Source organism: Calypte anna, chromosome 27 (assembly GCF_003957555.1).
Source record: "Calypte anna isolate BGI_N300 chromosome 27, bCalAnn1_v1.p, whole genome shotgun sequence".
Taxonomy (NCBI): Eukaryota; Metazoa; Chordata; class Aves; order Apodiformes; family Trochilidae; genus Calypte; species Calypte anna.
This window is the reverse complement of record NC_044272.1, coordinates 2031029-2058776: the sequence shown is the minus strand read 5'-3', so window position 1 is coordinate 2058776 and position 27748 is coordinate 2031029. Positions and strand designations below refer to the sequence as shown.

The 27748-nt window shown below is 65.0% G+C and overlaps 4 protein-coding genes across 7 annotated transcripts; 2 read left to right on the top strand and 2 right to left on the bottom strand.

Moving 5' to 3' along the window:
- Positions 1-33: 33 nt before the first annotated feature.
- On the bottom strand, positions 34-7215 carry CNTNAP1 (contactin associated protein 1). Its single transcript, XM_030465798.1, has 24 exons — positions 7142-7215; positions 6693-6886; positions 6436-6583; positions 6017-6220; positions 5764-5948; positions 5536-5679; positions 4940-5201; positions 4711-4860; positions 4472-4643; positions 4279-4385; positions 4054-4173; positions 3709-3912; positions 3467-3623; positions 3206-3333; positions 2940-3107; positions 2649-2867; positions 2334-2573; positions 2000-2236; positions 1779-1906; positions 1606-1699; positions 1254-1487; positions 1086-1133; positions 358-1003; positions 34-262 (listed from the first exon to the last, which is right to left on the bottom strand). Exons 2-23 carry the CDS (start codon positions 6825-6827, stop codon positions 813-815), a joined length of 3675 nt encoding a protein of 1224 aa, XP_030321658.1. The 5' UTR covers positions 6828-6886; positions 7142-7215; the 3' UTR covers positions 34-262; positions 358-812.
- Positions 7216-8242: 1027 nt separating this feature from the next.
- Positions 8243-12406, top strand: CCR10 (C-C motif chemokine receptor 10). Its single transcript, XM_030465733.1, has 2 exons — positions 8243-8530; positions 11155-12406. The coding sequence occupies exons 1-2, from the start codon at positions 8339-8341 to the stop codon at positions 12235-12237; spliced, it is 1275 nt and encodes a 424-aa protein (XP_030321593.1). The 5' UTR covers positions 8243-8338; the 3' UTR covers positions 12238-12406.
- Positions 12407-13550: 1144 nt separating this feature from the next.
- On the top strand, positions 13551-20585 carry PLEKHH3 (pleckstrin homology, MyTH4 and FERM domain containing H3). 4 transcript variants are annotated; one of them, XM_030466041.1, is made up of 13 exons: positions 13551-13744; positions 15779-15834; positions 16445-16533; positions 16734-16928; positions 17127-17284; positions 17402-17525; positions 17676-17973; positions 18079-18286; positions 18529-18656; positions 18780-18894; positions 18964-19413; positions 19489-19680; positions 19770-20585. In XM_030466041.1, the coding sequence occupies exons 1-13, from the start codon at positions 13598-13600 to the stop codon at positions 19944-19946; spliced, it is 2337 nt and encodes a 778-aa protein (XP_030321901.1). In that variant the 5' UTR covers positions 13551-13597; the 3' UTR covers positions 19947-20585. The 4 variants fall into 4 exon arrangements, with proteins under 4 accessions (XP_030321901.1, XP_030321900.1, XP_030321899.1 ...); XM_030466040.1 differs by having other exon boundaries at positions 18529-18665; XM_030466039.1 differs by having other exon boundaries at positions 18529-18665; positions 18964-19680.
- An 854-nt stretch (positions 20586-21439) lies between these two features.
- Positions 21440-27605, bottom strand: TUBG1 (tubulin gamma 1). Its single transcript, XM_030465792.1, has 11 exons — positions 27436-27605; positions 27108-27220; positions 26561-26728; positions 26267-26335; positions 25858-25937; positions 25188-25314; positions 24383-24469; positions 24034-24183; positions 22785-22937; positions 22374-22535; positions 21440-22102 (listed from the first exon to the last, which is right to left on the bottom strand). Exons 1-11 carry the CDS (start codon positions 27482-27484, stop codon positions 21905-21907), a joined length of 1356 nt encoding a protein of 451 aa, XP_030321652.1. The 5' UTR covers positions 27485-27605; the 3' UTR covers positions 21440-21904.
- Positions 27606-27748: the final 143 nt, after the last annotated feature.

Below are 27748 nucleotides of genomic sequence, written 5' to 3'. Positions count from 1 at the left end.
GCCAAACGCCATCGTTCTGCCTTTATTTGGGTATCTTGACATCTCATTCAACAAAACAGTTTTCTTAAAAATAAGGTGCCCAGTGGAGCTAGGCCTTTGGGTAGATAAATGCATTTCTGTAACGTCGTCTTACCACAATACAGCAAGTGAACAGGAGCTTTCCCTGGGCTGGAGGTAATCGGCAGGACTGGCACTTCGTACAGAGAAGGAGCAAACTACAGACCACGTACCACAGCGCGCGGAACGCGACCCCCGACGGGAGCTTCCGTTTGTTTTTTTTTTATACAAACCGATAGAATAAAAAAATCAGAGTGTAGTAGAATATCCAGCAACAAAAATGGTAGAAAGGATCCGTACCTGATCGTATGAAAGCAGCATCTGGGCAAGGTGCGGTGGCATCATGCGCGGCAGCGGTGGCCGGCACGGGCAGGGCACGGCTCGGGTGCCCCGGGCTGGGCACGGCGTGGTGTGAATTCCTGCGTGGCTCTGGCAAAGCGAGCGAAGCAGCGGGGCATCTACGCGGGGCGGCAGCCGGGGCTGGGGCAGGGAGGGCAGGGGCCCAGCGGGGTACCGGAGGGCTGGGGGAGGCAGCAGCTGCCTCCGGTGCGGGGCCGCTGGCCTGCCCAGGGCCGGAGGGGCGGGGGCTCGGTGGGTGGCGGCCGCTCTCCGGGGCCGGTTCGGTAGCGGTCGGTCGGTGCTGTCCGGGGGTTGGCAGTCGGGGTGTACTCGGCCCTTTGGTCCCGTGACACTCGCTCGGCCCCGGGTGGCCCCAGGGCGGTGGGGGCTGCGAGCCCATCCCACCCCCAGCCCCGCTAGTCCGCTTTGGGCTCTTCCAGGATCTGGGGCAGGTTCTGCTCCCTGCGCGCAGCTGGTGCCTTGGCAGCGCTGCCGTAGTCCTGCACGGCCTTGGGCTCGTTGGTGTGATAGGAGCCCTTGTACCGGTGGTGGTAGAAGTAGAGCAGCAGCAGCAGCACCCCGAGCAGCAGCAGCAGGACGGTCACGACTGCGGGGGGAGGTAGCAGTGAGGGGCTGGGGAGGGGCTGGGGGACAAAGGTGGGGGGAAACCGTCTAGGCACTTCACTTACATCCAATGATGATCGCAATCCAGCCATCATCGTGCACGTGGGGAAACTCTGCAGGGACAGAGTAGGTGTCCAGGACCAGGCTGAGTGGGACCTCGTCTGGAGTATCCCATCTGCAGCTGGTGCTTCCCAGAGGGTCTCTCCCCACTGGAGCCATCCCATGGCACCTACCTATATCCATGTACCAGGGGTCCATCTCGGGAGGGATGAGGATGGTGGTGAGGGGCAGCATGGAGGCACAGTTTGACTCCACCAGCTCCCCACGAATGCTGTAGGGCCGCACGGGGCTGGTGGGGCGGAAGATGGCTTTGAGGGGGACAAGGCTGTTGAACTTCACCCCTGAGAGGCAGCCCGAGAAGCCAGGTGTGTTGTAGCGCTGGATCTCAGGGTCGATCACCCCGGTCTCTGTGGGGCACAGAGAGAAAAGGCTCATCCCCCATGCAGGGCAAGGGCTGTGCTGGGCAGGGGAGACCCTGGAGGTCCCAATATGGGTGGGAGTGGCCATGAGCAGGATGCAGCTCACCCATCACGCGCCCCAGGTACAGGTTTTTGGGTGAGTCCAGCTTGCTGTCCACAAAGAGGGAGAACTGCTGCTCAATGATGGGGAGATAGTCCACCTGGGGAGCAGGCGCAGGGCATCAGTGCTGCTGAGCCTCTTCCACCTACAGCCACTCCCCGTGCCCCCCTGCCCCGTACCTGGGTGTAGAGTGTGCGGTGCAGGCGGGTGATGTTGACGCGGTGGGGCCTCCCGTCTGTCACTGGCTTCGTGGTGAGAGCGAAGACGTAGGGGCTGGTGCCCAGCTGGTAGCGGAGCTGCAGGCTCCCTGTGGCAGAGCAGGACCGTCAGCATGCTGGGCTCTTGGGGGGAACCCCACAGCTCTCTGGGGCTGGTGACCACCGTGGGGCACTGCCCTCACCATCATCCTTGATGAGCACGGCCATGTAGTCCTTGACGAAGGTGCTGACGTAGAGCAGCACAGCGGGCGCTGAGGTGGTGCTGAAGCTGAAGCTGACCTCCTCACTGGTCAGGTTGTAGCCAGGCAGGGGCTGCCAGGGGCTGCTGATGATGCTGGCGAACTCACGGGCAGCGTAAAGCGACATGGGCAGGATGTTGTACCGCACCCAGGTGCCCTCCTCAAAGTACCCGCCAATGTCTGTGGGGACTCAGGGGTAAGTGGTGCACCTGCTCCTCGCCCCCACCCCGGCCCCAGGATGGTCCCCCCCGTGGCACGGGTGGGCACAGCCCCTCACCGTGGTTGCAGAAGGGGCCCTCGAAGGCGGAGATGCTGCAGTTGCAGCTGTAGTGGCTGTAGCGCTCGACGCAGAGCCCGCTGTTCTGGCAGGGCACCGGCGGGTCCTGGCAGTGCCCAGTGCAATTGACCCTCACGCCCTCTGTCTCATTGGCCTTGCCCTCCAGGTTGAGGGTCACCCCGTTCATCCGCAGCGCCCGCAGGCACCCCAGGAACGGGCGCATCTTGTGCTCTGCTGCGCCTGCGGTGGGGATGGGACTCAGCACCCTGTGGCACGGGGGGACCGGGGAGGCAGGGATGGGGACAGGGTTCTCACCAACATAGAGGGGTCTGTCAAACTCCAAGTGGACAAAGCTCTGGGGGGGTGCTGGCCGCACCACCCAGGGCAGTTTGTCCACCCGCAGCCGCGCCAGCTTGACGTTGAGCTCAGCCTTCACCTGGTGCCATTCGTCATCGTTCCAGGGCACGTCTGATCGCACTGTCAGGTTCTCATCCCCGTTTCCAATATCGTAGGCAAACACCACGTCCCTGGTGGCTGCAGGGACACAGTGTCAGAAGGAGCCCTCAGCTCCACTGCCCCCCATATCCCTCCCCCATCTGTCCGTACTGTTGAGCTCGATGCGGATATAGTTTCGGGAGCCAGGATTCTCCAGGAAGACCCCAGACAGGGCAGTGGTCTTGAAGTAGAAGGAGATGTCGAGGCTGTGGTTGGCCTGAAAGGTGGGGAAGAGCAGGGCTGCGCCCCTGTTGAAGGAGACGGTGTTCCAGGTGTTGCCTGCAGGGAGCAGGAGGGGCTGTGAGGGACAGGCACAGACCCTCCATGGGTGCAGGACTCCTGTGGGCAGGGGAACCTCCACGGGTCTGGTCACTTACGGTCCCCGTAGCACCTCAGGGGCCCCAGCAGGAACTGGGCTTCAGAGCCAGTACGGTTGGTGTCTCCAATCACAACCTGGGTGACGGGCAGGTGGTCCACGAAGGTCAGCAGACCCTTGTCTGTTCTCCTGCAAATGGGATGTGGTTCAGGGGGGCTGTGAACCCTTGCCAGACCCTACCCCTGCAGAGTCCCTGCCTGAACCCCCCAGGATCTATTCCTGCAGCCACATCCCACCGCCCCACTGCCCTGTCCAAGCTCACCACAATGGATGGTCAGCATCACAGTTGCAGAAGTACTGGGGGTCAGCACAGTTCTTGTCCAGCCCGCAGGCACAGCGCTGGATGCCCGGCCGGGAACCCCCCCAGTAGTAGTGCCGTTCATCATGTCGGCCCATCCAGAAGCTGAAGGGCAGCCCAGCTGTGGGCACAGGGGAGGGTGAGTTCATGGCACATCCCCATGGCACATCCCCACAGCACGACCCCACTCCCCCCCCCATGCTCACAGGGGGTGTTGAGCAGGCGGGAGCTGTAGCAGTGAAGCTCGATGCGCTGCTCGCAGTATTCAGAGGCATTTGCCAGTGCTGAAACCTCAGCCCAGGATGCATTCCAGTACTCCACAGCCCCCAGGTAGGGCTGGTCCACACTGGAGCCCGTCACCCGCGTGGCATAGTGGCGGTTGTGCCGGATGATGGTCCATGCTCGGTCCTCTACGGAGGCAGGAGAGCTGTAGGATCAGTCCCTCCACGACACCCCAACTCCCTCCATCCTGCTCTGGTCCCAGTGCACATTCAGGGCCTGGTCCAAGGCACTGGGCAGAGTGTCCTCCCACACCCTCCCTCTGCCCCCACCTCGTATATCACAGTACACCGTGAAGGGCTTCAGCGGCCCGCTGCCATCCGGGTCTATGGTGTAGTTCCCTGAGGTTTTCCCGCTGACCCGGTATGCATCACACGACTCCTTGTAAAGGGCTGGACAAGGGAAACAGGACTGGGGTCAGCGGGAGGAGGGCACCAGGCAGGGGGAGGAGTTGTGAGTGCCCATCCTATCGCCCAGCCCACATGGCCCCAGCTCACATTTGTGGCAGGTCTCCCCTTTGTACCCCGTCAGGTCACAGATGCACATGAAGTCGTCCCAGGACTGGATGCAGCGGCTGTCGTGCTCACACAAGTTGGGGGTGCACCTGGGGCACAGAGAGCTCCTGTCCTGGCACCAGCACAACCTCCTCCCCTGCCTGCTCCAAGCCAGTGCCCCTGTCCCCACCAATACCTGTCCGTGATGCCACAGACGTTAAAATACACGTTGTAGTACTGCCCCAGCCGCTGCTCCACCAGCAGCTCCACATCCACAGGCTGCATGTCCACGTTCAGCATCTGCAGGCAGCCGTGGAACGCCGTCTGGTTTGACCGACACCCAGTGATCGAGGCTGGCTTGGGGCAGCCTGAAAGGCACAGCGGGGTGAGCGGCCTCCAGGCAGCCATCACCCTGGCCCCCACCCCGCTGCCCACCTCCAAAGAAGTATTGGCTGCCAGTGCGGAGCTGGAAGGGGTGTGCCACCCGAAACTCGGCGCCATCTTCATCATCGATGGTCACCACAGCTGAGCCATCCCGTGCCACCAGCTGCACCGAGTGCCAGAAGCCATCGTTCAGGCGATGCCCTGAGTGAGGAGAGGAGGGTGGGTGGGGAGGCACCACCGTCAGACCAACACCCAACACTGCACCCACTCCCCAGCCCACCTGCAGCAAACTCCAGCTTCTTCTTGCCGGGCTGGGCAATGGAGACGTTGACCTGGCCCTCGCTCAACACCACCTCCAGGGAGCCCAGGCGATCGTCAAAGCTGGTGTAGAGCAGGAGCCCAACCGTGTCCCAGGAGCGGAATCGGAAGCTGACGGACAGGCGGTTCCTCCGTGGGATCCCTGGCACCTGCACGTAGTTGTTGATGCCGGCGAAGGTGATGGGGGTGGTCACCTGGTCTCGGCAGTAGTGGCCCACACTGCCCTGGAGTCAACCGTGGGAGGTGGTGAGGAAGAGGATTCTACCGCAGCAGGGAGCCCCTCCCTGATCCCCATGGCCCCGAATGCCCCAGCTCGATCCCACTGCCTGGCAATGCCTGGTGGGCGCCCGGGGCCAGGAACGACCTCACACGGTCAATGTGTCAACGCTTGGCTGAGCATGGCCACTGCCTGGCCTCGTGTCACCCCTTAGTGGGGGGGAGCCTGGCCCCGGAGAAGGTGTCACCCCACAGTAGGCCTGAGGACCTGACCCTGTTCCAGGAAAGGGATCCCCCCCAGCAGAGACAGGACCCCTGGGGAAGGGACCCCCTGGCATGGACCTCAAAGCGGATGTTGGGTCTCCGGTGCCGGGCCAGGTCGGCGATGTTGACCCCATTGAAGATGATGTTCTCCACGCAGCCCCGAAAGTTTTGCCGGTAGGTGAGGTGCTGCTTGTCCTGGTCGATCACTCCTCCAAAGAAGATCTGGGGGTCAGGGGAGGGGATCAGCCCCTCACCAGGGGACACTGTGGGTCAGTGTCCATGCAGCTCCCCAACCACTGCACCCACCTCAGTATCGAGGTCGAGCTGGTCGAAGGTGCCATGGCAGCGGAATCGCTTGACCTCCCCGTCCAGTGTCAGGTTGATGTGGCGGCCGTAGCGTTCAATGTGCAGTGAGTGCCAGTGCTGGTCATCCAGGAGGCTGCCCACTGTCTCCGTTGTGTGGCCCTCAGTGGCATGCATCGGGCTGCTGCCTAGGGAGGGGCAGGCTCAGCCAGCAGCCCCCCAACCACCTGGTCCCCAGCCCCCTGTCACAGCTCACCTAAACTAATGTGCAGGAAGAGCTGGGCCTGCTTGAGCTCCACCGTGATGTAGTCACCCTGTGAGCCCTCAGCATGCATCAGCACCCCATCCTGCTCCAGTGTTTTGAAGTTGAAGGAGATGTCATCCTCCAGGGTGCTGATCCTCTTGGCCCGGAAGCGGTAGGAGATGGCATCATCCCCATCAAAGTAGAGCACGTGGGACCCTGGGGAGCACAGAACAGCCCCAGCCCCATCACTGCCCACCCCAGCAGGCACCCTGGTGCCTTTCTGCTATGCTTTGTGCCAGAGCTAATTGCTGCAGAACCCATGGACACAATTCCGTCTGGGAAAGTATTTTCTGGGTGTGCTGGAGCAAGGAGCTGCTACCCAGGGGGTCCCACTCCATGTAGGGCTGCCAGAACCCCTGGATGGTACTCACTGTAGGGGCAACCATAAAGACCCAGGCGCAGCCCAATCTTCCCACGTGGGTTCCAGGCCACAGGGATGATGCGGATGTAGCGGGCAAGGATGGGGTAGTGCAGGTCATGCCGCACCACCCCGCTCTCGTTCACATTCCCAAAGAATGTCTGGAGACCAAGGACTGCCATCAGCATCTCCCTCTGGGCTGGGGGGTCCCTGATCCCCCCCATGGGACCCCCACCCACAGGGACCTCCAGACACCCCAATGGCACCTACCCAGTTGCTCCCCTGCTGGAAGAAGGGTTTCCAGCTGGTGGGGTGGTCTCCATAGAGCACGATGTAGCGTGTCAGCCAGTCGTAGGTGTTGAAGGTCCCCTGTGTGGCCACTGCATTGATCCGGTGCTTTTGCATCAGGTCAATCTGGAGCCAGGGCTGCTTGTCGCGGGGGTCAGGGGACCAGCCACTGGTGCCTGTGGGGAGAGCAGCTCAGCCAGCCCTATGGCCCAGCCCCCCATGGCTCTCGGCTGAACGGGAGCTGCCTTCTTGGCCCTTCCACAGCACCCCACTGTGGGGCGGGATCCAGAGGGCTGCAGGGCTCTCCTCCACACTCGGAGGATGCTGAGGGCTCTGCTATGGGCACATGCAGACTTCTCAGCCCCCTGCAAGGCAAGAGCTTGCCAGACCCCCCACGGCCCACAGCCCCCTCAGCCCTGTGGGAGACTCACTGTGCAGCCGGGCAAAGCTGGCCGAGTAGAAGATGTTGTATCTGGAAGAGGCACCGAGGGACCAGGAGTAGAGGGGAGAGACGAGCTCATCGTAGCAGGGTCCTGTGGTGAGAGCGAGGCTGGGAGCCAGGCTAGGGGTCCTGACATGGGCGCTATCCCTGCGGCGCCCTCCCTCCTGGCCCGGCCCTGCAGACCTGGGGGGCTCTGGAGCCTCGGGGTGCTCAGGGGACCCCACGGCCGGTGGCGCGGCGGGTCCCGCTCCCGCTATCCCCTCCCACTGCAGCGGAGCTGACACACCTCTGCGGGCCCGCCCGCCCGCCCCAGCTGCCTCCGCACTGACGTGGGCGCCGGGACCCCCCTCCGCCGCCCCCCCAGCCCCTCCCCGCCGGGACAGGGTCCCGCATGGAGGATCGGGGGCAACCCCGTGCAAACCCTGGCGTCGTCTGCAGAGTGGAATCTGGCGAGGCCGGGGTCCCGAGCCCCTCGCAGGGCTCCCCTGGCCGAGTTGAACAGAGCCCTGAAGCGTTTGCTGCACCCCCAGCTTTCACTGCAGGGCCAAGGGCAGCCGCGCTGCGCTCAAGCTGCATCACCTCTGTCCGCATCCCTTCTGCCCGCATCATCCCCTGACCGCATCGCCTCCCGGTTCAGAGGGGCCGCAGGGATCCTCTCGGCGGGGGCAGGGCCTCGACGGTCCCCGTTCCCGTCCCCGGGCAGCCGCACCCCAGCAACCCCCGGCCCGGGAAAGGTCCCGGCCCGGTGCAGCCCCGTGAAGGGTCCCGGCCGGGTCGGCGGCGCTGGCAGAGATGCTGGTGTAGGCCGGCCCGGTCCCGCGGGGCAGGCCCCTCCCGCCGAGATTCCCGGACACGGGGCCGGGGGAACCGGGGGCCTCCCCGGTACGGACACGGGGCACGGTCGGGCGCGGGGATGCGGCGCAGCGGGGCGGGTGCTCCGTGCACCCCTGGGCATCCCTGGGCATCCCGGATCCTCCCCGAGTCCCCGGAGGCGCCGGGCGGTTGCGGTGCAGCCGGCGGGGGTCTGCGGCGGCGCGGTGCCGGGCAGGGCGCGGGGGGAGAGCCGGGACACCCGTGTCCGACAGTGACCTTGGGGACGACGCGGACTGGAGCGCTGAGGGATGCCCGAGGCAGAACGGGGGATGCCCAGAAGAACGGGAGGACCGGGGACACCCTGGCGGGGGGGATGCCGGCGGCCGGGGGCTGCGGGGCTGGTGCTGCGGGCGCGGCCCCGCAGTGCGGAGCCGCTGCTCCGGGGTCTGCGGCCCCACTTACGTGCGAGGCAGACGAAGCCGGTGCAGGCGGCGAGCAGGAGTCCGAGGAGGTGGCGGGCGCCCATCCTGAGCGGCCCCCAACGCCCTCGGAGCCGCCGCTCCCGGTGCTGCGGAGGAGCGGGGCCGGCGGCTCCGCCCACGGGGCGGGGGGCGGCGGGGGGGGCTGAAACCGAAGCCCCAGCCCCCCCCGCCGTCCCCGAGGGAAGCTCTCGGCGGGTCCCGGTTTCCCCAGCAGATGTGTCGGCAGTTTCTAATCAAGCCGAAGATTAAGACCCCCTGGTCTCGGGTCTTGCCGGTGGTGCAGAAGAGGGGATTTAGCCTCTGCCTGCTCCCAAACATCCCTAGCCCCCCGCGAAGGGATTGGGGGATAGGCTGGCAATCGCCTGGCCTACATCTGCTGTCTGCCCCACAGTCTGCACAGTGCCCTGTGTTGTCCCCCTCCCCCAGGACCCCCGGGAAGTGCCCTGGGGGATGGGAATGCCGCAGGGGATGGGGTCCAGGCAGAGTTCTGGTACTGGGCAGAGACCCGGCTCCACACTGCTGGCACCAGGGTGATGCCCCCCAGGCCTGGCAGGCTGTCACCTGCAGGCTGTCACCTGCAGGCTGTCACCTGCGGGCAGCGGGTGCCAGGGCCCCTTCCTGCGCAGGCAAAAGAGGGAACAGAAACCCCCAGGTGTGCCGCGGCCATGGGGCAGCCGTCAGCTACCGGGAGCTGGAGCTGTGGGCCAGGGATGAAGTCACCGGCCCTCCCGTCCCCCAGTCCCTCGTCTGCAGGTGGGTTCCCAGGAGAGTCATGGCCCCACCTGGCCTTATCCTGACACCCCAAGGTGTCAACCCTGACAACCCCAGATGTTCTGCCTGTGTCAGCCACAGCCCCATGTTCTGTCCCTGTGCTGGGGTCAGGACTGTGCTGGCCCCAAAGGGACCCTCTTCCCTCCCTGTCCTCAGGCTGCAGTGTGGCAGCTCCAGAGTGGACTGAACACGGTGTCCTTGCACTGTGGGAGGAGCAGGGAGGGGTAGAGACTCCCCAGCAAAGACCCCAGAGCCGGGCTGCCTCTGCCCTCTGGAAGCAGCAGGAGGCCGGGGACAGAGCTGGGATAAACATTGGCAAAGATGGATGCAGTGAGGAGAAAGGGGGATTGAGGGATTACTGTGGCAAACGGCAGAAAGCCTGTTAAAGCCGGGGATCAATTTGCTCCCCCCGCGAGAGGAAAGTGGGGGCTCTGCCCCACAGGAACTAATCTGCCCTTTAATGAGGACTCGGGAATATTGTTGTAAACAACAAGCAACAGCCCAGAGCCGTGGGGGTGCAGGGGCATGGGGACATGGGGTTTAGGTGTGTGGGGGCAAGGCTGGGACCCCTGAGCAAAGGGATCACTGTGCACACTCTGCTCCCACAGCAACAGCTCTGCTGCCAACAGCCTCGGGTGGGCTGGGGTCTCCTGCACATCCAGACTGCCCTCAGCCAGGCCATGGTCCCTGTAGCCAGGTGCTCTGAAGCTTGTCCCCAAGCCCTGGGTGACAAGGGCTGAGCAGTGCTGCTATTTCTGTACCCGGTACACAGATGCAAACAACAGAGTAGAAGATGCAGGACAGGCTCTGGAGCAGGGTCGCATCTGCCTCCTCACCTTCCTCCCCGGGGCTGAGCCGATGCTCTGCACTGCTCTCGGTATCAGGAGCTGCACGTGGTCAAACCACAGAGTGCTGAGACACTGAGGACTCCAGACCCATCATCAGCCAGGGGAAGGTCCTGCTGCGCGATGCAGGAGCAGGTGAGGGGCTGCGGGGTGAGGGGTTCACAGGGGAATGAGCAAGGAAAACCTTGCTGGCTTTTCTTGTGCATTTAGGTGGTGAGCCATGTGGGTATGGGCTGAAAGGCAGAGCCCCAGGTAGCACAGAGCAGTGCTCAGTGCCCCAGGGCTCTGGTTCCCAGAGCAGGGAAGGGGCTGGGGGAGCTGCTGGGTTCAGATCCCACCTGCAGCCCTGGAGTGGGTGCGGGGAATCAGGCCCAGATGCCCGGAGTAGCTGATAGGATCAGAGGGAAACTGCTGTTGTGAGGCTGCTCTGAGCCACAGCCTGCTGGACCCTGACTTTGTGGGCAGTGGGGTCCTGGCTGCCCAGTGCCAGGCTGCAGCACGGTCCCTCCACCCTGGAGCAGGGCTGAGGCAGAGAGGAGCTGTGCAGGGCTGTGGGGTGCCCCAGGGTGGGGTGTCTGGGACCAAGACCAGGCAGTGTAGGGCTGTGTCGGCACCGGAGTCCCCAGGGTGGTGCATAGGTGGGTGATCACGTTGAGGTGTGCATGAGGACCTGCCCAAAGCACACACCTGGGGATGGGGCCCTGAGGGCTGGCCACAAAGGATGAATGGGGAGGTGGCCTGGGTGCTGAGCCCCAGGGGACATCAGGATCAACACTCTTGAGCTGGGTGCATGGGTAGGTTATGGACCGTGGTGCTGTGTTGGGGATGCTGTGGCTGGGGTCACGTCTCCCCACCAGCTCCGCGCCACCACCAGCTGCTCGGGAAGTGTGGTTTTTCTTGCAATGACTGAGCACAGCGAACCCCTCACTGCCTCTGGGTGGGTGTGAGACAGAAACCAGCCTCAGCAGGGGCAGGGGCCCTAGGCACACCCGGGGTTCCTGCGGCAGAGTGGGTGGAGAGTGTGCAGTGCTCAGCATTCTGCAGCTGGGCTCCTGCCTCTGAGCATCCTCGCTCAGCCTCCCTCTGTGCAGGTGACCCCCAGCCCTGCTGCACCAGAGCCGACTGCCACCACTGACTTCTACTCCTGGGATGACGGGTACTCAGGGGACCACGGCATGCTGCCCGAGCTCTGTGAGAAGCAAGCAGTGCAGGGCTTCGCCCGCACCTACCAGCCAGCTGTCTACCTGCTGCTCTCACTGCTGGGCATGGTGGGGAATGGGTTGGTGCTGCTCACGCACACCCGTTACCGCCAGGCCCACAGCGTCACCGATGTCTGCCTCCTGCACCTCGCCCTGTCCGACCTCCTGCTGCTCCTGATGCTGCCCCTCGCCGCCACCAACACGCTGCAGGGCTGGTCCCCGAGCACGGCTGCCTGCAAGGTACTGCAGGGCCTCTACGCCCTCAACTTCTACAGTGGCTTCCTCTTCCTCACCTGCATCAGCGTGGACCGCTACGTGGCCATTGTGCGGGTGCCGGCCGCCTGCCGCCTGCGCCCGCGTGCTCGCCGCCGTGGCTGGCTGACGGCGGGGCTGGCCTGGCTGCTGGCCACACTGCTGGCCCTGCCTCAGTTCATCTACGGCCGAGCGGAGCAGCACCAGGACCTCCAGCTCTGCCGCGTCGTCTTCCCCCAGGCGGTCTCTCGAGCAGCACGGGGGGCCACCAACCTGGCACAAGTTGTGCTGGGCTTTGTGGTGCCCTTCCTGGTGATGGTGACCTGCTACACGGCCGTGGCCCGGACACTGTTGGTGACCCGCGGTGCCCAGCCGCACCGGGCACTGCGGGTGCTACTGGCCCTCGTGCTGGTGTTTGTGGCCCTGCAGCTGCCCCACAGCCTGATGGTGCTGCTGGACACTGCCGAGCTGCTGGCCAGCTGGGAGGTGACCTGTGCCCAGAGCCGCCGCAAGGACCTGGCGCTGCTGGTCACTGGTGGGCTGGCCTACCTGCGCTGCTGCCTCAACCCCCTGCTCTACGCCTTCCTGGGCCAGCGCTTCCGCCAAGAGCTGTGGCTCCTGGCCAGCGATGCCGGCTGTGTGGGGCCCCTGGAGCCGCGCTGCCATGGCTGCCCCAGTCCCCGCTGGCGGACATCGCTCTCCACCTGCCAGGAGGTGGTGTAGGGACACAGAGCCTGCAGCCTGCGGCTCCCTGAGAGACCCTCGGTCATGTCCGGAGCCATCCCAGGCCTGGAACAAGGGCCTGGCAGGGGCAGCACAGTGAACTCACACGGTGCCTGCACATGCGTGGGCAGAGGCAGAGCAGCCCCCTGGCGTCTGTGTGCCCTGCAAGCGTCGGGGGGGACCCTGCAGTGTCACACACGCTCCAAGGGACGTGTGCTGGTGGGGTGGGCTTGGTATGGGGGGGTGCTCACAGCAGAGGCCGAGCAGGCGTTTGGTTCCACCTTCACAATAAAGCCCGGTCGAGTCCCGAGGGGTGAGCGCTGTCTCTGTGGGCTGCCCCGGGGGAGAGCAGCCCGGTCGAACCGGTGATGTTCTGCTTGGCAGGGACCAGAGCCGGGGTGGGGGAGAGGCCGGGGGTGCTGCTGCTGGCCGGGGGTGCCTGCAGGCGGCAGCAGAACCCCGTGCTTCCTGCAGTCCCTGCCTGTGCCCTGCCTGTCCCTGCGGTCTCCTGCCTGTCCCTACCTGTGCCTCCACGGCGGCTCCGGGGAGGAGTAGGGGCATGTCCAGGCCAGGAACCCCGCGCCCCGCGGAACCCCGGACCCGGGCAGTCGGAGGGGACAGCTGGAGGCTGGAGTGGGAGCCACCCCCCAAGCACAGCCCAGCGCCCAGCAGAGCCCACGCCACTGTCCCCACAGGCAATGTGACGAAGGCGCTGGAAGTCCCCAGGATGGCGACAGCAGAGCTCCCCGAAAAACCTGCACTGGTTCTAGCTGGAAACCCCCTCCCAGGGAGGGGAGAGAGCCCAAAGGGACTTTCCTCCCCTCTCCTCACTGCGCCGGCCCATCCTGCCCACAGTCCTCCCGCACACGTCCCTGCCGCCCCCGGGTGCCCCACGGCAGTGCCAGGGCTGGCCCCAGAGCCGGCCCCAGAGCTGTGCCCGGGGCTGCCCTACATTCCAGCTGTCATCTCCCTCATCGCCCAGCCCCACACTGGCTCTGTGCCCCCCATGGCCGGCAGGCTCTGCACCGATACCCCGGCCGACCCGTGGGCGCGGGGATGGCAGCCGCCGCTTCCTGCGAGCGCATCCCGGCACCGGGTGCCTAGTGCCGATGCTGACCGGGTGCCAGTGCCCACAGCGGCAGCAGCCGGTGCCCGGTGCCCCGCCCCGCAGCGGCCCGGCCCCCGCCGCTCCCCCCCTCCCGGCCGATGACGCAAGCAGCGGCTCCACCGCCCCGGGCGCGCTGGCTCCGCCCCGGTGCGCGCGCGGCGATTGGCGGCGGGGCCGGTGACGCGCCGGGCCCGGGGCGGCGGCGGCGGCGGTCCCGTCGCGGTGCCGGTGCCGTCCGGTGGCGGCGGGGCGATGCCGTTCCCGGGCGGGCTGTGGTGGCTGCTGTGCTGCCGACAGGGCTTCACGCTGCTGCGACGGGACTACGGCGAGACGGACCGGGAGGCGGACGGCGAGGCCGAGGAGGAGGCGTCCTTCGAGCTCCGCGCCCAGGGAGACCAGGTAGGGCCGGTACCGGCATCAGAGCCCGTCTGGGCACGGCGCGGCGGGACCGGCGGTGCGCAGCTGCTCCCTCTCTCCCGGATCGGCTCGGCTCGGCCCGGCCCGGCGCTGCCCCGGGCCCTCCCGGTCCCCGACGCCTCGGCGAGCGCAGCCGCCGCCTGCCCGGGCACGTCTCCGCCGGTCCCGCCGCCCGGAGCTGTCCTTGGCGCGTCCCAGCCGCCGGCCAGGAGGTCCCGGTGTGGTGTGGGGGGGGGGGGTTCGGCCTGGAAGGTGCGGCTGGTCCTGGAACCCACGGAACAGAACCGAGGGGTGCGCTGGTCGGGGCCGGGGCCGGGGCCTTTCCGGTGGCGCGGCGGTGGGACCCGGGCGCCCGTCGGTGCTGAGGTGCAGAGGTAGCCAGGTGCTGCTCGGCCCTTGCCTGCTCCTCGAGGCAGGAGCCAGGAGCTGGCGGTGCGGATCCCGCACTGGGGTGGCGGGGGGTCCCACGGAAGGGGTACCTCGGGGCCTGCCGGTGCAGGCCGGGCCGTTCCCGTCTCGTAGCGCCCGGGGAGCACGTGCCGGGCGCGGGAACAGGCCGGGATCTCCCCGCTCCGTCTGCTTCCTCCGCCAAGGGAAGCGGAGCGGCGGAAACCGGTGCTTCCTCCGGTTGCTGCCTGGGGGGGCGGCCGATAGCAGAGGGAACCCCAGCTCCACGGGTTCCTCCTGCCCGTCCCGGCTGCCTCCTGCACCCGGAGCCACGGGCTGCGTCCCTGCCCAGAGGGTACGTGGTGGGTGGTGGCAGCCCAGTCCTGCTCGCTGCAGCCCCTCTTCCCCTGCCTGCCGTGGGGTCTGTGCAGGATTGGGGGTGCGTCCCCTTCCCCAGTGGTGCCAGCAGGCAGTAGGGACATGGCAGAGCTGGAGCTGGGCCTTCCAGGCACTGGTGGCAATGCCAAGGGCACGATGGCAGCAGCCACTCCTGCGTCCCGTGGGCCGCGCTGGCTCCGAAGGTCTGGGCTGGCGTGGGCGGCTGTGACGCAGGTCCCGGGGGAGCTCTTTGCCGTGGCCAGGGGGTCCTCAGAAACCCGCAGCTCTGGCCGCCCCTTCCTGGGAGCGTGGGAGCAGCTGCCCTGGCCCTGCTGCTGAGGTTCCTCTCCCATTTATTTATATCCTTGAGAAGGAGCTCCTGCGTCCTCCTGCAGGCTGTGGCCGACGAGCTGGGCACCATCTCGGTGCTGCAACTGTGTGGGAGCACACAGGGCCTGTCCTGGCACTGGGACAGTGGCTGGAGGAGCTGGCCCCATGCATGAGTGCCAGCACTGTGACAGGTGCCCTTAATGCCACAGGTCAGAGGTGCCCAGCCCTGCCTCCATGGCACAGCCATACCTGCTGCAGTTCCCCCCACCTCCAGCCACTATTTTTAGCAGCTGTCTCTTTTTCTTGGCATTTTGTGGCACGCTCTGGCCTGTTGCACCTCTGGCTGCCCCGTTGAGCTGCAGCTGGCAGGAGCCTTCATGCATGTTCTGGACAGCATCCGCCGGCATTGCCATGACCCCACCGTGCTCAGATGCCCTCCCCAAGTTGGTGCCTGCCTGTGCCTAGGCCCTGCCTGCTGTCCCAGCACATTTATGGCACCGTCCGTATCAAGCCGAGCTGCTGAAGGAGGAACCAGCCCCGATCCCACCATGGGGCCAGGGACTTCCCTGCGTGGGTCCCACCGTGGCGGGCAGGAAGTCAGCGGCCCCATTACAATGGGACTTTGTGCCGTAAGCGTATTACTCAGCACTGACCTTGTGCAATTCTGCACGGTATTCAGCCCGCTGGGTCAGCTGAGGACACGCAGCCATCACAGCGAGTGGCTGCCCCTGAGCCCCTGGGGTGCTCCAGCTGTGTCTGTGGGGCACTGGGGCTCCCTGCCCCAGGGCAGCAGGACGTGACCCTGTCTCTCTGTCCCTGGAGCTGAGCTGGCAAGGAGGCGAGCAGTCATCGGGGTGGGGAGGGTGTTTTGAGGGGTGCCAGGTGGTGACTGTGGGACTGAGCTGTCTCTCTCCTCCCCAGGGGTCCCTGGAGGTGAGCCTGAGCCAGCCCACCCGCAGCAGCAGTGGCTCAGAGCGGTGAGTGACCCCCTGCCTCCAGCCCCCCAGACATCCTGTTTCATCCCTTGGGTGTTGTTGCAGGAGCCGGGGTCCCAGCACCCCCTAACAGGATGCACTGTGCTGGTACGTGCTGTGGTGCCCTGCCCATGGGGTCAGCACTGTGCTGTGCCACTCTGCTGGCTCAAACCAGGACTGCTGTCCTCTGTCCCCCTCCTTCATGTGTCCCAGGGCATGTGTCCCCACCATGTACATGGCTTGACTGCCACAGGCTTAGCCAAGAGGCTTTGCTGGGCCACGTCCACCAGCAGAGGCCGTGCCCTGGGGGAGCGCGTGCCCAGGAGATGGGGTGCTGGGGCACAGGGGCCTGCTCGCTCCCTGTCCTCTCAGTGCTGATGCTGCTGCCAACATTCCTTCCTGGTTGTTCATTTTCCGAATTCCTTGGCAGGGCCACGACTGCAAACAGCTTATTTTTAGCCAGGGCCATCTGCACCTGATGGCTCTGCCGCTTTCCCACCGCAGGGTTCCGGGGTGTCCAGAGCCCCTCAGGACCCGGTTCACCCCAGCCCCTGGGTCAGCTCCTATGGGAGGCACGTGCAGCCCCCCGGACTTGGCTCCGTGTTGTCCCCAGGTCCCTGCTCGTTGCGGAGGAGATGCGCAGCCTCATCGTGGAGAAGGGCCCGGGGCCAGTGGAGGATGATCCTGATGTTCTAGTAAAAGGTGAGCACAGGAGCCTCTCTGGCCATAGAGTGGCTGGGGCACAGGGATTCTGGCAGGACTGAGCCCTGACCATGGCTGGATCCTGTCCTAGAGGGGCAGCAGCACGGGCTAGGCTGGTGCCAGGCAGACCCTGCCCTGTGCTGGGGAGCTGGTGGGGAGGATGGTGCTGGTGGCCGGGGCTGAGGCTTCCCCCTTCCCAGGCTGGCTGCAGCGGGAGGTGCGGGGAGGCGTGAGGACCCCTTGGATCCGGCCTCGGAAGTACTGGTTCGTGCTGACACCTGACTCCCTGGACTACTACAGCAGCAATGAGAAGGGGGCCCGGCGTCTGGGTTCCTTGGTGCTCACCAGCCTCTGCTCTGTGCTCTGGCCAAACAAACAGACCTACAAGGAGACGGGTAGGGCACCCGTGCCCCTCCATTGGGCTGCACCTTCGTGGTCCCTCGTGCCCTGTGTCACCCTGCCAGCCCCAGGGGGTTCCATGGCCCAGAGAAGGGACCGTGCAGAGCCCTGAGGTGCCAAGTGGCCCCATCAGGGCAGGGATCCCTGGGCCGAAGGCACCAGTGGGCTGCAGGTGAGCTGTCTGTCCCTCACAGGTTACTGGAGTGTGACGGTGTTTGGCAGGAAGCATTGCTACCGCCTGTACACGGAGCACCTGAACGAAGCCGTGCGCTGGGTCTGTGCTGTGCAGAAGGTCATCGACAGCAAAGTGCCCGTCCAGACACCCACTCAGCTCCTCATGCGTGACGTTGAGGTGAGCCCATGGCATGGGGCTACTCACATCAGCAGGGCCAGGACAGATTTTTGGGGCCCCTTGTGCCTGGCAGTGGGGCAGCTCATGGCAGCTGCTGCCATCTCTTTGCCCTTCCAGGAGCACTGTGGCAGTCCTGAGGTCCTGGAGCAGATCTACCGCTGCAACCCCATCCTGCGCTACACCAGCAGCCCCCTCTACGCTCCCCTGCTGCCCTTCCCCTATGGCAGCCTGGACCAAAGTGGTGAGGGCAGGTGGGGGTCCTGGTCTGCCAGGAGCAGTGGGTGGGCAGGGCTGGGGTCTGTGTGGGGCTTTACCTGGCCCTGGGTGCATGGATATGTCTGGCTCCTGGGGCGGGGGGGGCCGGGCTGTTGACCCCCATCCTGTCCTGCAGCCCCTGCCCCCCGCAGCTACACCACGCTGCGTGACGAGGCCGTGAAGCTCTTCAACTCACTGCAGCAGCTGGAGTCAGAGCGGGACCCAGTGCCACTGATGCAGGGCGTTCTGCAGACCTGCCTGGACCTGCCACCACTGGTGGATGAGATCTACTGCCAGCTGGTGAAACAGACCACAGAGCCGCCAGTGGCAGGCGGGCCGGGCGACCTGCACTACTGGCAGCTGCTTACCTGCATGAGCTGCACCTTCCTGCCCTCCCCGCCCGTCCTGCGCTTCCTGCACTTCCACCTGGACAGGCGAGTGCTGGCAGAGCGCTGGGCACCGGCCACGGGCTGGGGCTCACCAGGAACTGGGGCCCTCGTTGGGTTGCACTGGCGTGACAGTCCTGGTGTCTCTTGCAGGACGGAGAGCCGGTTCCCCACCTCGGAGATGGCCAAGTATGCCTGCTTCATCCGGGAGGCACTGGGGAAGACGAAGGGGAGGGAGTGCGTGCCCTCCCTGGAGGAGATCCTGGTACTGATGAGGCGGCAGGAGATGATCTGCACTGTGCACTGTCCGGGAGCACCCGCCTGCAGCGTGGCCATCAGCTCCCACACCACGGCTGAGGAGGTGAGGGGCTGCAGCCACGCTGGGCAGGGGTCTTGGGACATTTTGGCATGTGGAGCAGGGGGGGCAGTGGGCTACAGGAGTTGACAGGGGTCTCCCCTAGGTCTCTCCCAGCTGAGTTGTGGTTCAGAGGGGCCAGGGGCCACCTGCCTTCGCCCATCATGACTTGTCTGTGTCCCTTTGCAGCCCTGAGCGCCGTGGCCAGGGACACGCAGTGACCGTCGGTTGCCTTTGTCTCGCCTCAGGTGGCCCAGGAGCTGGTGTCACGCCTGGGGCTGTCCCAGAGCCCCAACATCTTCGCGCTCTATGAGCAGTCCCGGCGGCGGGAGCAGCTGGTGGGCAGCACCACGCTGCTGGCCGACGTCCTCACCAGGTTTGAAAAGTAAATGTCCCACTCTGCTGCCTAGGGGGAGAGGAGCCCAGGGTGGGAGGGAACAGTGCGGGGACACTTCTGCCCCACGCCCCGTGCTGATGGGGACTGTCCCTTCTGCCGCAGCCTGGCTGGGGAGGAGCAGGACCCGCCATGCCGGCTCTGCTTCAAACACTACGGATTCCTGGACACAGAAAACGTCCCGCGCGACAGCCTGGAGTTCTCCCTCCTCTTTGAGCAGGTGAGAGCTGTGCCGGGGTGGCCGTGCCGGGGTGGCCGTGCCATGCTGGCTCACGCCACCCTCCCACAGGCACACGAGATGGTGCTGCGGGGCTACGTGCCCACGTCGGAAGAGACGCTGCAGACGTTGGCTGCGCTGCGCCTGCAGAGCCTCAACAGCGACTTCTCTTCCCGGGCACCCTTCCCACGCCTGGAGGAGCTCTTCCCGCCCCATGTGCTGCACGCCCGCTTGCCAGCCCCCCACCGCCAGCCCCCCAACAAGTGCCGGGGGACCCGGCTGCGTGCGGGGCTGCTGGCCGGTGGGCTCTGGGGACAAGCGCTGGCCAAGCAGCGAGCAGAGCGGGACCAGCGCCTGCGCGGCCGCCTGCGGGAGGAGGGGGCCAGCACCATGGCTGCCATCCTGGAGAAGTGGAAGCTGCTGCAGGGCATGGGCAGGCCCGAGGCCATGGCTGCCTATCTGGCACTGGTGCGGGAGTGGCCCGGCTTCGGCTCCACACTCTTTGACGTGGACCTGCGGATGGTGAGGCCTCAGCTGGGCAGGGATGGGGCAGGGGACAGGGGTAGGGGGGCAGCCCTGATGCCCCTCTCCCTGCAGAGCCCGGTGGGGGACAGCCCGCAGCGGCTGTGGCTGGGGATCGGGGCCAAGGCCGTCTCGCTCTACAAGCCGGGAGAGCCTGAGCCCTTGGACAGCTTCGGCTACAGCTGCATCTCCTCCTTCGGTGCCTCTGACAGCAGCACCTTCCGCCTCTCAGTGGAGGACCGGGATCTGCTCTTCGAGACCTCCCAGGTATGGGGCAGCCATGGCACCCTCACTCCCTTCTGCCTCCCGGGGGCTGTGGGGCCAGGGCTGACCCCACACGTCCCCTCTGCCCGCAGGTGGATGAGATCGCCCGGCTCCTCCACACATACCTTGCCTCTGCCGGTGTCCGGCGGCCACCCCAGCCCCAGGAGCCAGCCACCAGCCCCCCAGATCCCACTGTGCCACCCCGGGGGCTCTGTCCCACAGCCGGGCCCTGGCAGCACCAGCCACCGGTGGGCTCCTTCCACAGTTAGCCTGGTGGCCATGCAGGGTGCTCCCAGTGGGGAAGCTCTGCCAGCTGCTCCCCGCAGCGGGGGCATGGGGGCTTGTGCTTCCTGCGCCATTGTTGCCTTTCTGGTTATTTCCTTAATTTATTTCGAGACGCCTGTGCCCCCCACGTCTCCCAGCACTTTCCCTGGAGGGTAGCAGGGCCACCGTGCTGCGATCCCACCATGCCATGGCCCCCATGCTGCCCCCAGGCCTGTCCCTGTCCCCTGTACCCTGGTGCCTTTGCCTCCAGCATTCGTGCTGCCTGGCAGCTCTGCCTGCATCCCGGTTCCTGCTGCCTGGGGGGCTCTTCCCAGTGCAGGGGGGGCTGGCAGTGGTGCTGTGCCATTGTCTGTCTGTCCGTCCGCTGAACCCACCCTCCTGGAAAGCTGCGGGCGGCTTTTGGCTGAGCTGCTCCGGGGACCAGCAGGCTCCTGGTGGCTGTGTGGCTGGTCCCTGCCGCTTTGTGGTGGCCCCGTGGGTGGGCTCGTGGTGCGGGGGTGGCTGGCGGGGTGGCAGCTGGTACGGTTGGGGCTCGGCCCCTTATTGTTGCCTCTGTAAAGTTTGTCAGTTCTGTCTTGGGGAGGGGGGGGTTGTTTGTTTTTCTAAATAAATGCCCAAAGGAACGGCAGAGCCTCCTGTCCCCTGTCTCAGCCCACGGTGGGAGGCAGGGACAGTCTGAGCCCCAGGGCAGCGAGCGCAGTGGGGCCTGGGATGGAGAGTGGTGGCACAGAGTGTCCTTGGGGACAGGGACTGCTGTCCCTCTGGCCAGCCGGGCTGCTCACTCTGCCTGTTGGCATGGCACCAACAGCACAGGCTGCTCCGGCTCCGCGTCCAGTGCCCCGGCACCCCCTGGCACGGGCTGCCCCGGGCGGGGGGAACTGCCCCAGCCACGGGCGCCTCTCGGGCTGGTGCCAGGAGGGCGTGGGAGCCGGTGCTGCCATGGCGGGAGGGTATTTTTAGCCTCCTGCTCTGAGCCGCAGGGTTAGAGGAAAAGGCTAATTCTCACCTTGAGCTGCTGGGGCTTGGCTGAGTGCCAGTGGTGCCCCACACCCAGCCCCAGCAGCCTGACTCATGTGGGGCATGAGCTGCTATCCCTCTGTCCCCCCCCATCAGCACCGTCCAGCCTTAAGCCTGCATCCTTCCCGATGGAACCACCCCCTGCCTTGTTCCCAGAGTGGCAGGGGCACCCCAGGACCCTCAGATCCCCCCAGCCTGTGGGGAACACCGCCTGCACAGGGCTTTGTCCCTGTGGCACGGGCACCGTGTGCTCGGCGGGCAGGGTGGTGCCAGCTCCAGTCCCTGGTCAGCTCTGCTGACAAGTCCTTCCAGTATTTCTGGCTGTGCCACAGCGGTCACCCAGGCCCAGGTGGCATGCTGCCGGTGTCCCACACACCTCTGGGACGTGCTGGGCATGGTGAGCACTGACCCTGGCAGCATCTGTGGCCCCTTTCCTCCTGCAGGAGCCGTGCAGGCAGTGTCAGTGCAGGAACAGCCTTTATTAAAGCAAAATAACCTACAAAAATATAGATACAGTGTGCCCCAGGCCTGATCTGGCAGAGGAGGAACAAGGCTCCTGCCCAGGGCAAGGACAAGCTCAGCTACACGGAGCCTTTGGCCAGGGGGGGTCATGCTCTTTGGGCCAGGCCCATTCCAAACCCCTAGGTTTGCTCTCTTCTTCCTCCTCCTCCTCCTCCTCCTCCTCCGAGCCAGCCGTGCTCCCGGGCAGAGGTTCCCACGGGCCCCGTGTGGGGCTGTGCCCTGACGAAGGGCTTCATTCAGGGGCAGTGCTGCTCCCTGTGGAGCCATGGGGTGCGTGTGGCTGTGACGGCTCCACCGCGGCGGGGCAGCGCCGAGGGGTGCGAAACGTGGGCATGGCAGAGGATCCCAGCTGGCAGCGTGCGTGGAGGTGGCCGTGGGACCCTCCCGTCCCCGGGCAGGGCACTCACTGCTCCTGCGTGCCCCAGGAGATGTAGTCAGGGCGCGTGGCCGCGTGGTACTCGTCGATCAGCTGCTGCACGATCTCCCGGGAATTGTCCAGCTCATCGAAGTTGTCCTTGAAGATGTCCTCCTTGCGGAACTGCTCCAGGAAGGCCTCTCGCTTGCGCAGCTTGTCGTACTGCCGGCACGTCCGCTCAAACAGCTGGGGAGCAATGTGGGGGTCACTGGGGGCTGCAGCTCCCCAGGGACCCTGCGGGGCAGGGAGGGGACCTGACCTCCTCAGGCTGCTCTGCTACCCTGGACCCAGCCAGTGCTGGGGAGAAGGAGCTGCCAGAACAGGGCTGAGACCAAGCTAGGGCCTGCCCACCCTCCCCTCATCTGCAGGCTCTATGTGGCTCTGGGATGGCCCTGAGGTGAGACTTTTGGGACTGACAGGAGTTCAAAATATGGCTGTGGAGTGGGAGGATGCTCACCGAGGAGATGTTGGTGTGGTTTGCCATCATGAGGCCGCTGACACGGTGAGCAGAGGGCAGGTAAGGGGACTTGCGGGACAAAGCCACCTGGATGCTGGCAGGACCCCAGGGTATGAAGTTGGCCAGCTTCCTCTCCCGGATCCGCTGCAGACTCTTGTGGACCTGGTGGGATTAGAGAGGGGCAGCAGGGTGGTGGGGAGCATGGGCCCCAGGAAAGGGGATCTCAGCCAAGGGCAGGCCATGAGGATCTTCACAAGGGATTAGTGGCCATCCACAAGGCCAGGGCGCATACGAGCAACCTGGAGCTGGTCCTCAGGCACTGCTCAGCCTCACCCCATGAGATGGTGACCGTGTCCTTCCCTGGCAGTCCATGCCACTGCCATCAGCAGCTACAACTGCACAAGAGCTCACCTGTGTGGGATCCACCTCCCCCTGGATGATGTTGAGGATGGCAATGTAGCAGTGGTTGGTCTGCCTGTCTCGCCCTGTGGACACCATCACGTTTTTAGGCTGCAGCAACCTCCTCATCACATCCAGGACAGTGGTCTTCCTCACACTGGCCACCTGCAGATGGACATTCAGGGGGTCACAGGGAGCAGGTTGCTGTGTCCACACCCTCCCACTGCCCTGCACACCCACACAGACTGGGGGGGCCCAGAGATGGAGGACATGCCACATGCAGGACAGGGGGATCCTGAAGTCACACAACAGGCACAGCCAGGCTGAGAGCTGGAGCGTTGGTGTGGGCCAACACAAGGGCACTGAGCTGTCCCCTGGCAGTGCAGCAACGACTGGGGAGGAGCCCAGAGCAACAGGGACATGATTCTGCTGTCAAACTTCTGTTCCCCTGCTGAGGCAAGGAGCAGAAGAGGGGCTGGCTCCCCACTGCACACCTTCCCCACCTGGCCCTGCACTGGCCATTGTGGTCCCTGAGAGATGTCATGGGCTTTGCCCATTGCTGCCAGGGCCCAGTGACAAGGACAGCTTGGTGGCACAGCTGCCTGCTCCTAGCACCATCAGCTGCTGGCTGAGCCCTCCCCACACTCCTCCAGGGAGGACAGACCACACGCTCAATACCCTTTTCAGAGCCAGCAGTTTTTCAGATTTGCACCTCTGAGCAACATCCTGAGGAAATGCACACCAGAACATGGCTGTTAGCTCCTGCAGCACCACAACCTCAGCACAGAACAGCCCCGGTCCCCCCGGGGGCTGAAGGGACACTGGCTGGGGACAGGCTAAACCCAGTGGTGGTGTTGGATGGTGGGGAGGGGTGACAGTCCCCTCCCAGGACAGACTGGGGCCCAGGAAAGGGCCTGGAGCCCATGGTGCCATTGGTGTGGCAATGATGGGCAGTGTTCTGACCCAAACAGCCAGTGCTGGTGGCAGAACCCACTTCTCTGATCATTTCCATGGGTGGCTTTTGTCCCAGCAGCCACCCTTGGCCTGTCTGTAGCTCCTGGTGATGTAAGGCAGCCCAGCACATGCAGGAGAGCCTGCTCATGCCTGATTCACACCAAACGTGCTGCCACGTGCCACGGGCTGGGGATCTGGGACACGTGGTGGCAGCTCACACAGGACAGTGGGACTGACGGGTGTGACAGGGTGAGTATGGCAGCTGCTCCTGCCCATGGGGAAGGGGAGAGCCCCCGGGCTGCCTTACCGACTGGTCGGTGGTGAGTGGTGTGTACCCAGTCATCAGGAAGTGGAGCCGAGGAGTGGGGATGAGGGAGGCAATCAGCCCGATGAGGTCATTGTTCATGTACCCGGGGTACCTGAGGGTGGTGGTGCTGGCAGACATGATGGTGGAGACCTGGGGGAGGGGATGGGGTCAGCAGCCACAGCACCACAGGGACATGGAGCTCGTTCAGCTCCTGCTGCAGCCGTGCTTGGGAGGCAGGAGCTGCAGAGGCTGCCCCAGGAGGGGCAGAGCACCCTGTCCCAGCCCCAGGCTGCTGCTGCTGTGCCCACAGAGAGGCCAACCCTTCTCCAGAGGTAGGAACCCTCCTCACCAGCTGATTGATCTGAGAGAACGATGGGTTCTGAATGTGGAGCCGGTCTGTCGCGATGCGATTCAAGGCCGTGTTGTCCAGAACCACCTGCAAAACAAAACCAGCTCAGTGAGGAGCTCAGGAGGCACCTGAAGGATGGGCAGCCCCAGCCACGTGTCCACGGGCACTGGATTGCCCAGCATAGGCCCCAAGCACCACAGCTTGGCAGAGCCCTCCGCAGGTGGCAGACACTGGAAACCACGAGCTGAGTCATCTCGGGAGCGTAACCGACACCGTCAATGGAAGCTCCTGGCTCTGCTCCCCACTGAGCTCTGCCTCTGGGACACTGCCTCACAGCCACCCCCAGCCCTGCAGCCCCTCGTGCCCTGCCCCCTGCAGAGATCAGCCAGGAGGGACGAGCTGTGTCCTGCTGAGGATGCAGCCTGGTGCTCAAGGTGATGCTGGCGTCGAGTCCAAGTCGCGGGCTGCATCCCATCCTTGCTGCCACAGGCAGAACCTGCTGGGTCTTGTGTGCCAGGCTGGACAGGACAGCTCACCAGGGGCTGGCACAGAGCTCTTGTCCCTGGAGCCACCATGTCTGCTCGGTCCTTTGGATGAGACTGCACTCACTGCTGCACCAGGGGATTTGCAGGCACATCGCACACTGCCACGGTGCTGCTGTGACACTGTCAAGGTGCTGCTGTGACACTGCCACGGTGCTGCTGTGACACTGACACTGCCACGGTGCTGCTGTGCCCGTGGGTAAGCATGGATGGGGCTGTACTGCAGGAGCTGCTGTGGGCCTGGCAGGCAGCAGGACTCTTACCACACAGTCAGCGTTCTGTGTCAGCCTCTTCAGTGTCAGAAGGGAGTTGTAGGGCTGGACCACAACATCACTCATCTCATCCTGGTTTGGGAAAACTGAGTAGGTCTCCACCAGCTTCTTTGGGTACCTGGTAGAGCCCATCCAAGGGTTAACAGCAGCTGAGGCAGCACTCTCTCCTCCCACTGATCCCTTGGCAGTCTCCAGGGCTCAGGACAGCAGTGAGTCACCAGGGCTCCCTGCCAGAATCAGCTCCCAGGGAGGGAGAGGATCCCTCCCAGCAGTGCCTGTCCCAGCAGGGCTGCCAAGCGGAGCTGCAGGCGAGGCTGAGCCATCCAAGGGCTGATCAAGCAGCTGCTTCTGAGCCTTTCCAAAAGGCTGCAAGATGGAGCAGGAAGGGAGAGCAGCTCCAAGGTCAGTGAGAGCCCCCCACCCTCCTGCACAGCCAGGGTGCCAGAAGGCAGCTGCCTGATAATTATGGCCAAGGGAAGGCAGAGTCTGGACAGCACAGTCCAGTTTTGGAGCCACTGAAGTCCCCGAGCTATCAGGAGCCATCCCTCTCCCGGGCAGGGAGCCAGGATTGCACAAGAGTGTTTGGGTGGGGGTGGTGGCTCTGAGTCAGCACTGGCTGGGACAGGCTCTGCTGAGGGAAAGGGACATGCTCAGTGCTCACCTGTCATTCAGTCTTTCCAGGAGGTACGAGCCCAGCCCGGAGCCTGTTCCACCAGCAATGGAGTGGCAAAGCACAAAGCCCTGGGAGGGAGCAGAACACAGGCAGGTGAGGGCCCAGCTCAGCTCCAGGGGGAAAAACTGACCCTGTGACAACTGGGAGCACAGAGCCATGGCCTGTGGATGGGGTGGAGGTCTGCCCTGGCTCCTGCAGACCATGGTGACAGCCACAGCCTCATCAGACCACACATGCACAACGTGCAACCACTGCTGAGCAGCCTCCTGGACTCCCCTTGCTTTGGGGCAGTGTCCACCTGCTGCAGGTGCTCTGGGATCTTCTGCACACTGATTTTACAAGAATCAACTTTCTAAAACAGAAGCCTGGCAGGATCCATATGCCCTGGTTCACTTACCTCCAAACTGTCACTCCCATCAGCCTCTCTGTCTATTATGTCAAAAATATCTTCATGGATTTTTTCTCCCTGCAAGAAAAACCAGACCAAGATTTATTCCTTTCCCACAGAAAACAGGGAAGATCTGCTCAAGCCTGGTGTGAAGCCAAGCCAGACTGCCAACATCACCCTGTGCGTGGGGTGCCACTAAATGTCATGTAAGTCCCCGGTGAATGACAAGTTATCCAGAAACTGTTTGCTAAGCCTGACAACAGTCAAGGCTCCTGAGCTGAGCTGTGACACTCAAGCTGTTACCTGGGAGAAGCCACTGGCCCAGTTGTTCCCAGCTCCCCCTCCATGCTCCGACAGGTAGATGTTCTCTGGGTTGTAGAGGTTGGCGTAAGGGGAGTTGAGGATGGAGTGGATGACACGGGGCTCCAGGTCCAGCAGCACGGCCCGGGGGATGTAGTGCTCATCATCAGCCTTGAACGAGAGCAGTGGGACCATGACACGGCCACAGCTCCGCATGGGACAAACGGGAACGGCGTCTGCCACCCCCTGGCCATGGGTGAGCACGGCACGGGGGACACGGGGGGGGCTGTGCCCAGACAAACGGGACTGGGCTGTGCCAGGAGGAGTCTGTGGTGCCCGTGGCAGCCCCCACAGCCCGTGGATGAGGAGTGGGGGCACAGACGGGTCCCAGCACCGTGCTGCCTGCCCGGAGCACCGGGCTGGGGCTCAGATCCACCTGGGAGAGTGTCAGCACTCAGCCCCGGAGCGGGGGCTGCAGAGAGCCCGAGCCCCGCCAGAGCCCACCCGAGCACGGCCCGACCCGGTGGGGAGGGGCAGGGGCTGCCGGTACCTGGTAGAAGAAGACGTCCTTACGGTCGGTGCCTTCGGTAGCGAACTCCTCCACGATGCCCTCGGGGCTGATGCCGTGCTCGGCGCAGAGCTGCTTCCAGAACTCGAACCCGACTGCGGGGGCAGCGGTCAGACCGGGACGGGCCGGTACCACAGGGCGGGCCGATCCCGGAGCATCCCCGCTCCTCCCGCCCCCGCCGATGTCGCGCCCCCGTCACGGCCCCGCCCACACCAAGGTCCCGCCCCGTCACGCCCCCACCCCCCGATGCCTCCCGGCCCCGCCCGGGCGCGCTCCGCCGCCGCCACCGCCCGTCTCCGGTCCCGCTCACTCTGGTTGCCGCACTGCCCCAGCTGCAGGGTGATGATCTCCCGCGGCATGGCGGACCCGGACCTGCACCAGGACCTGAACCCGGACCCGCTCCGCCCCACTCCGCTCCGTTCCGCCGCCTCTCCCGCCGGCGCCAACCCCCGGGGCGCGTGCGCGCGGCGCACTTCCGGCAGCGCGCGGCTCCGCCCCCCCCTCCTCCCCTCCGCGGTGCCCCGGTAACGCGCGCGCGCACTGGCGGACGGCGCCTGCGCCAAGATGGCGGCGCCCATCTCATCCCCGCCCCTTCCCCGGGAGCCGCCATGTCGGCGGCGGTG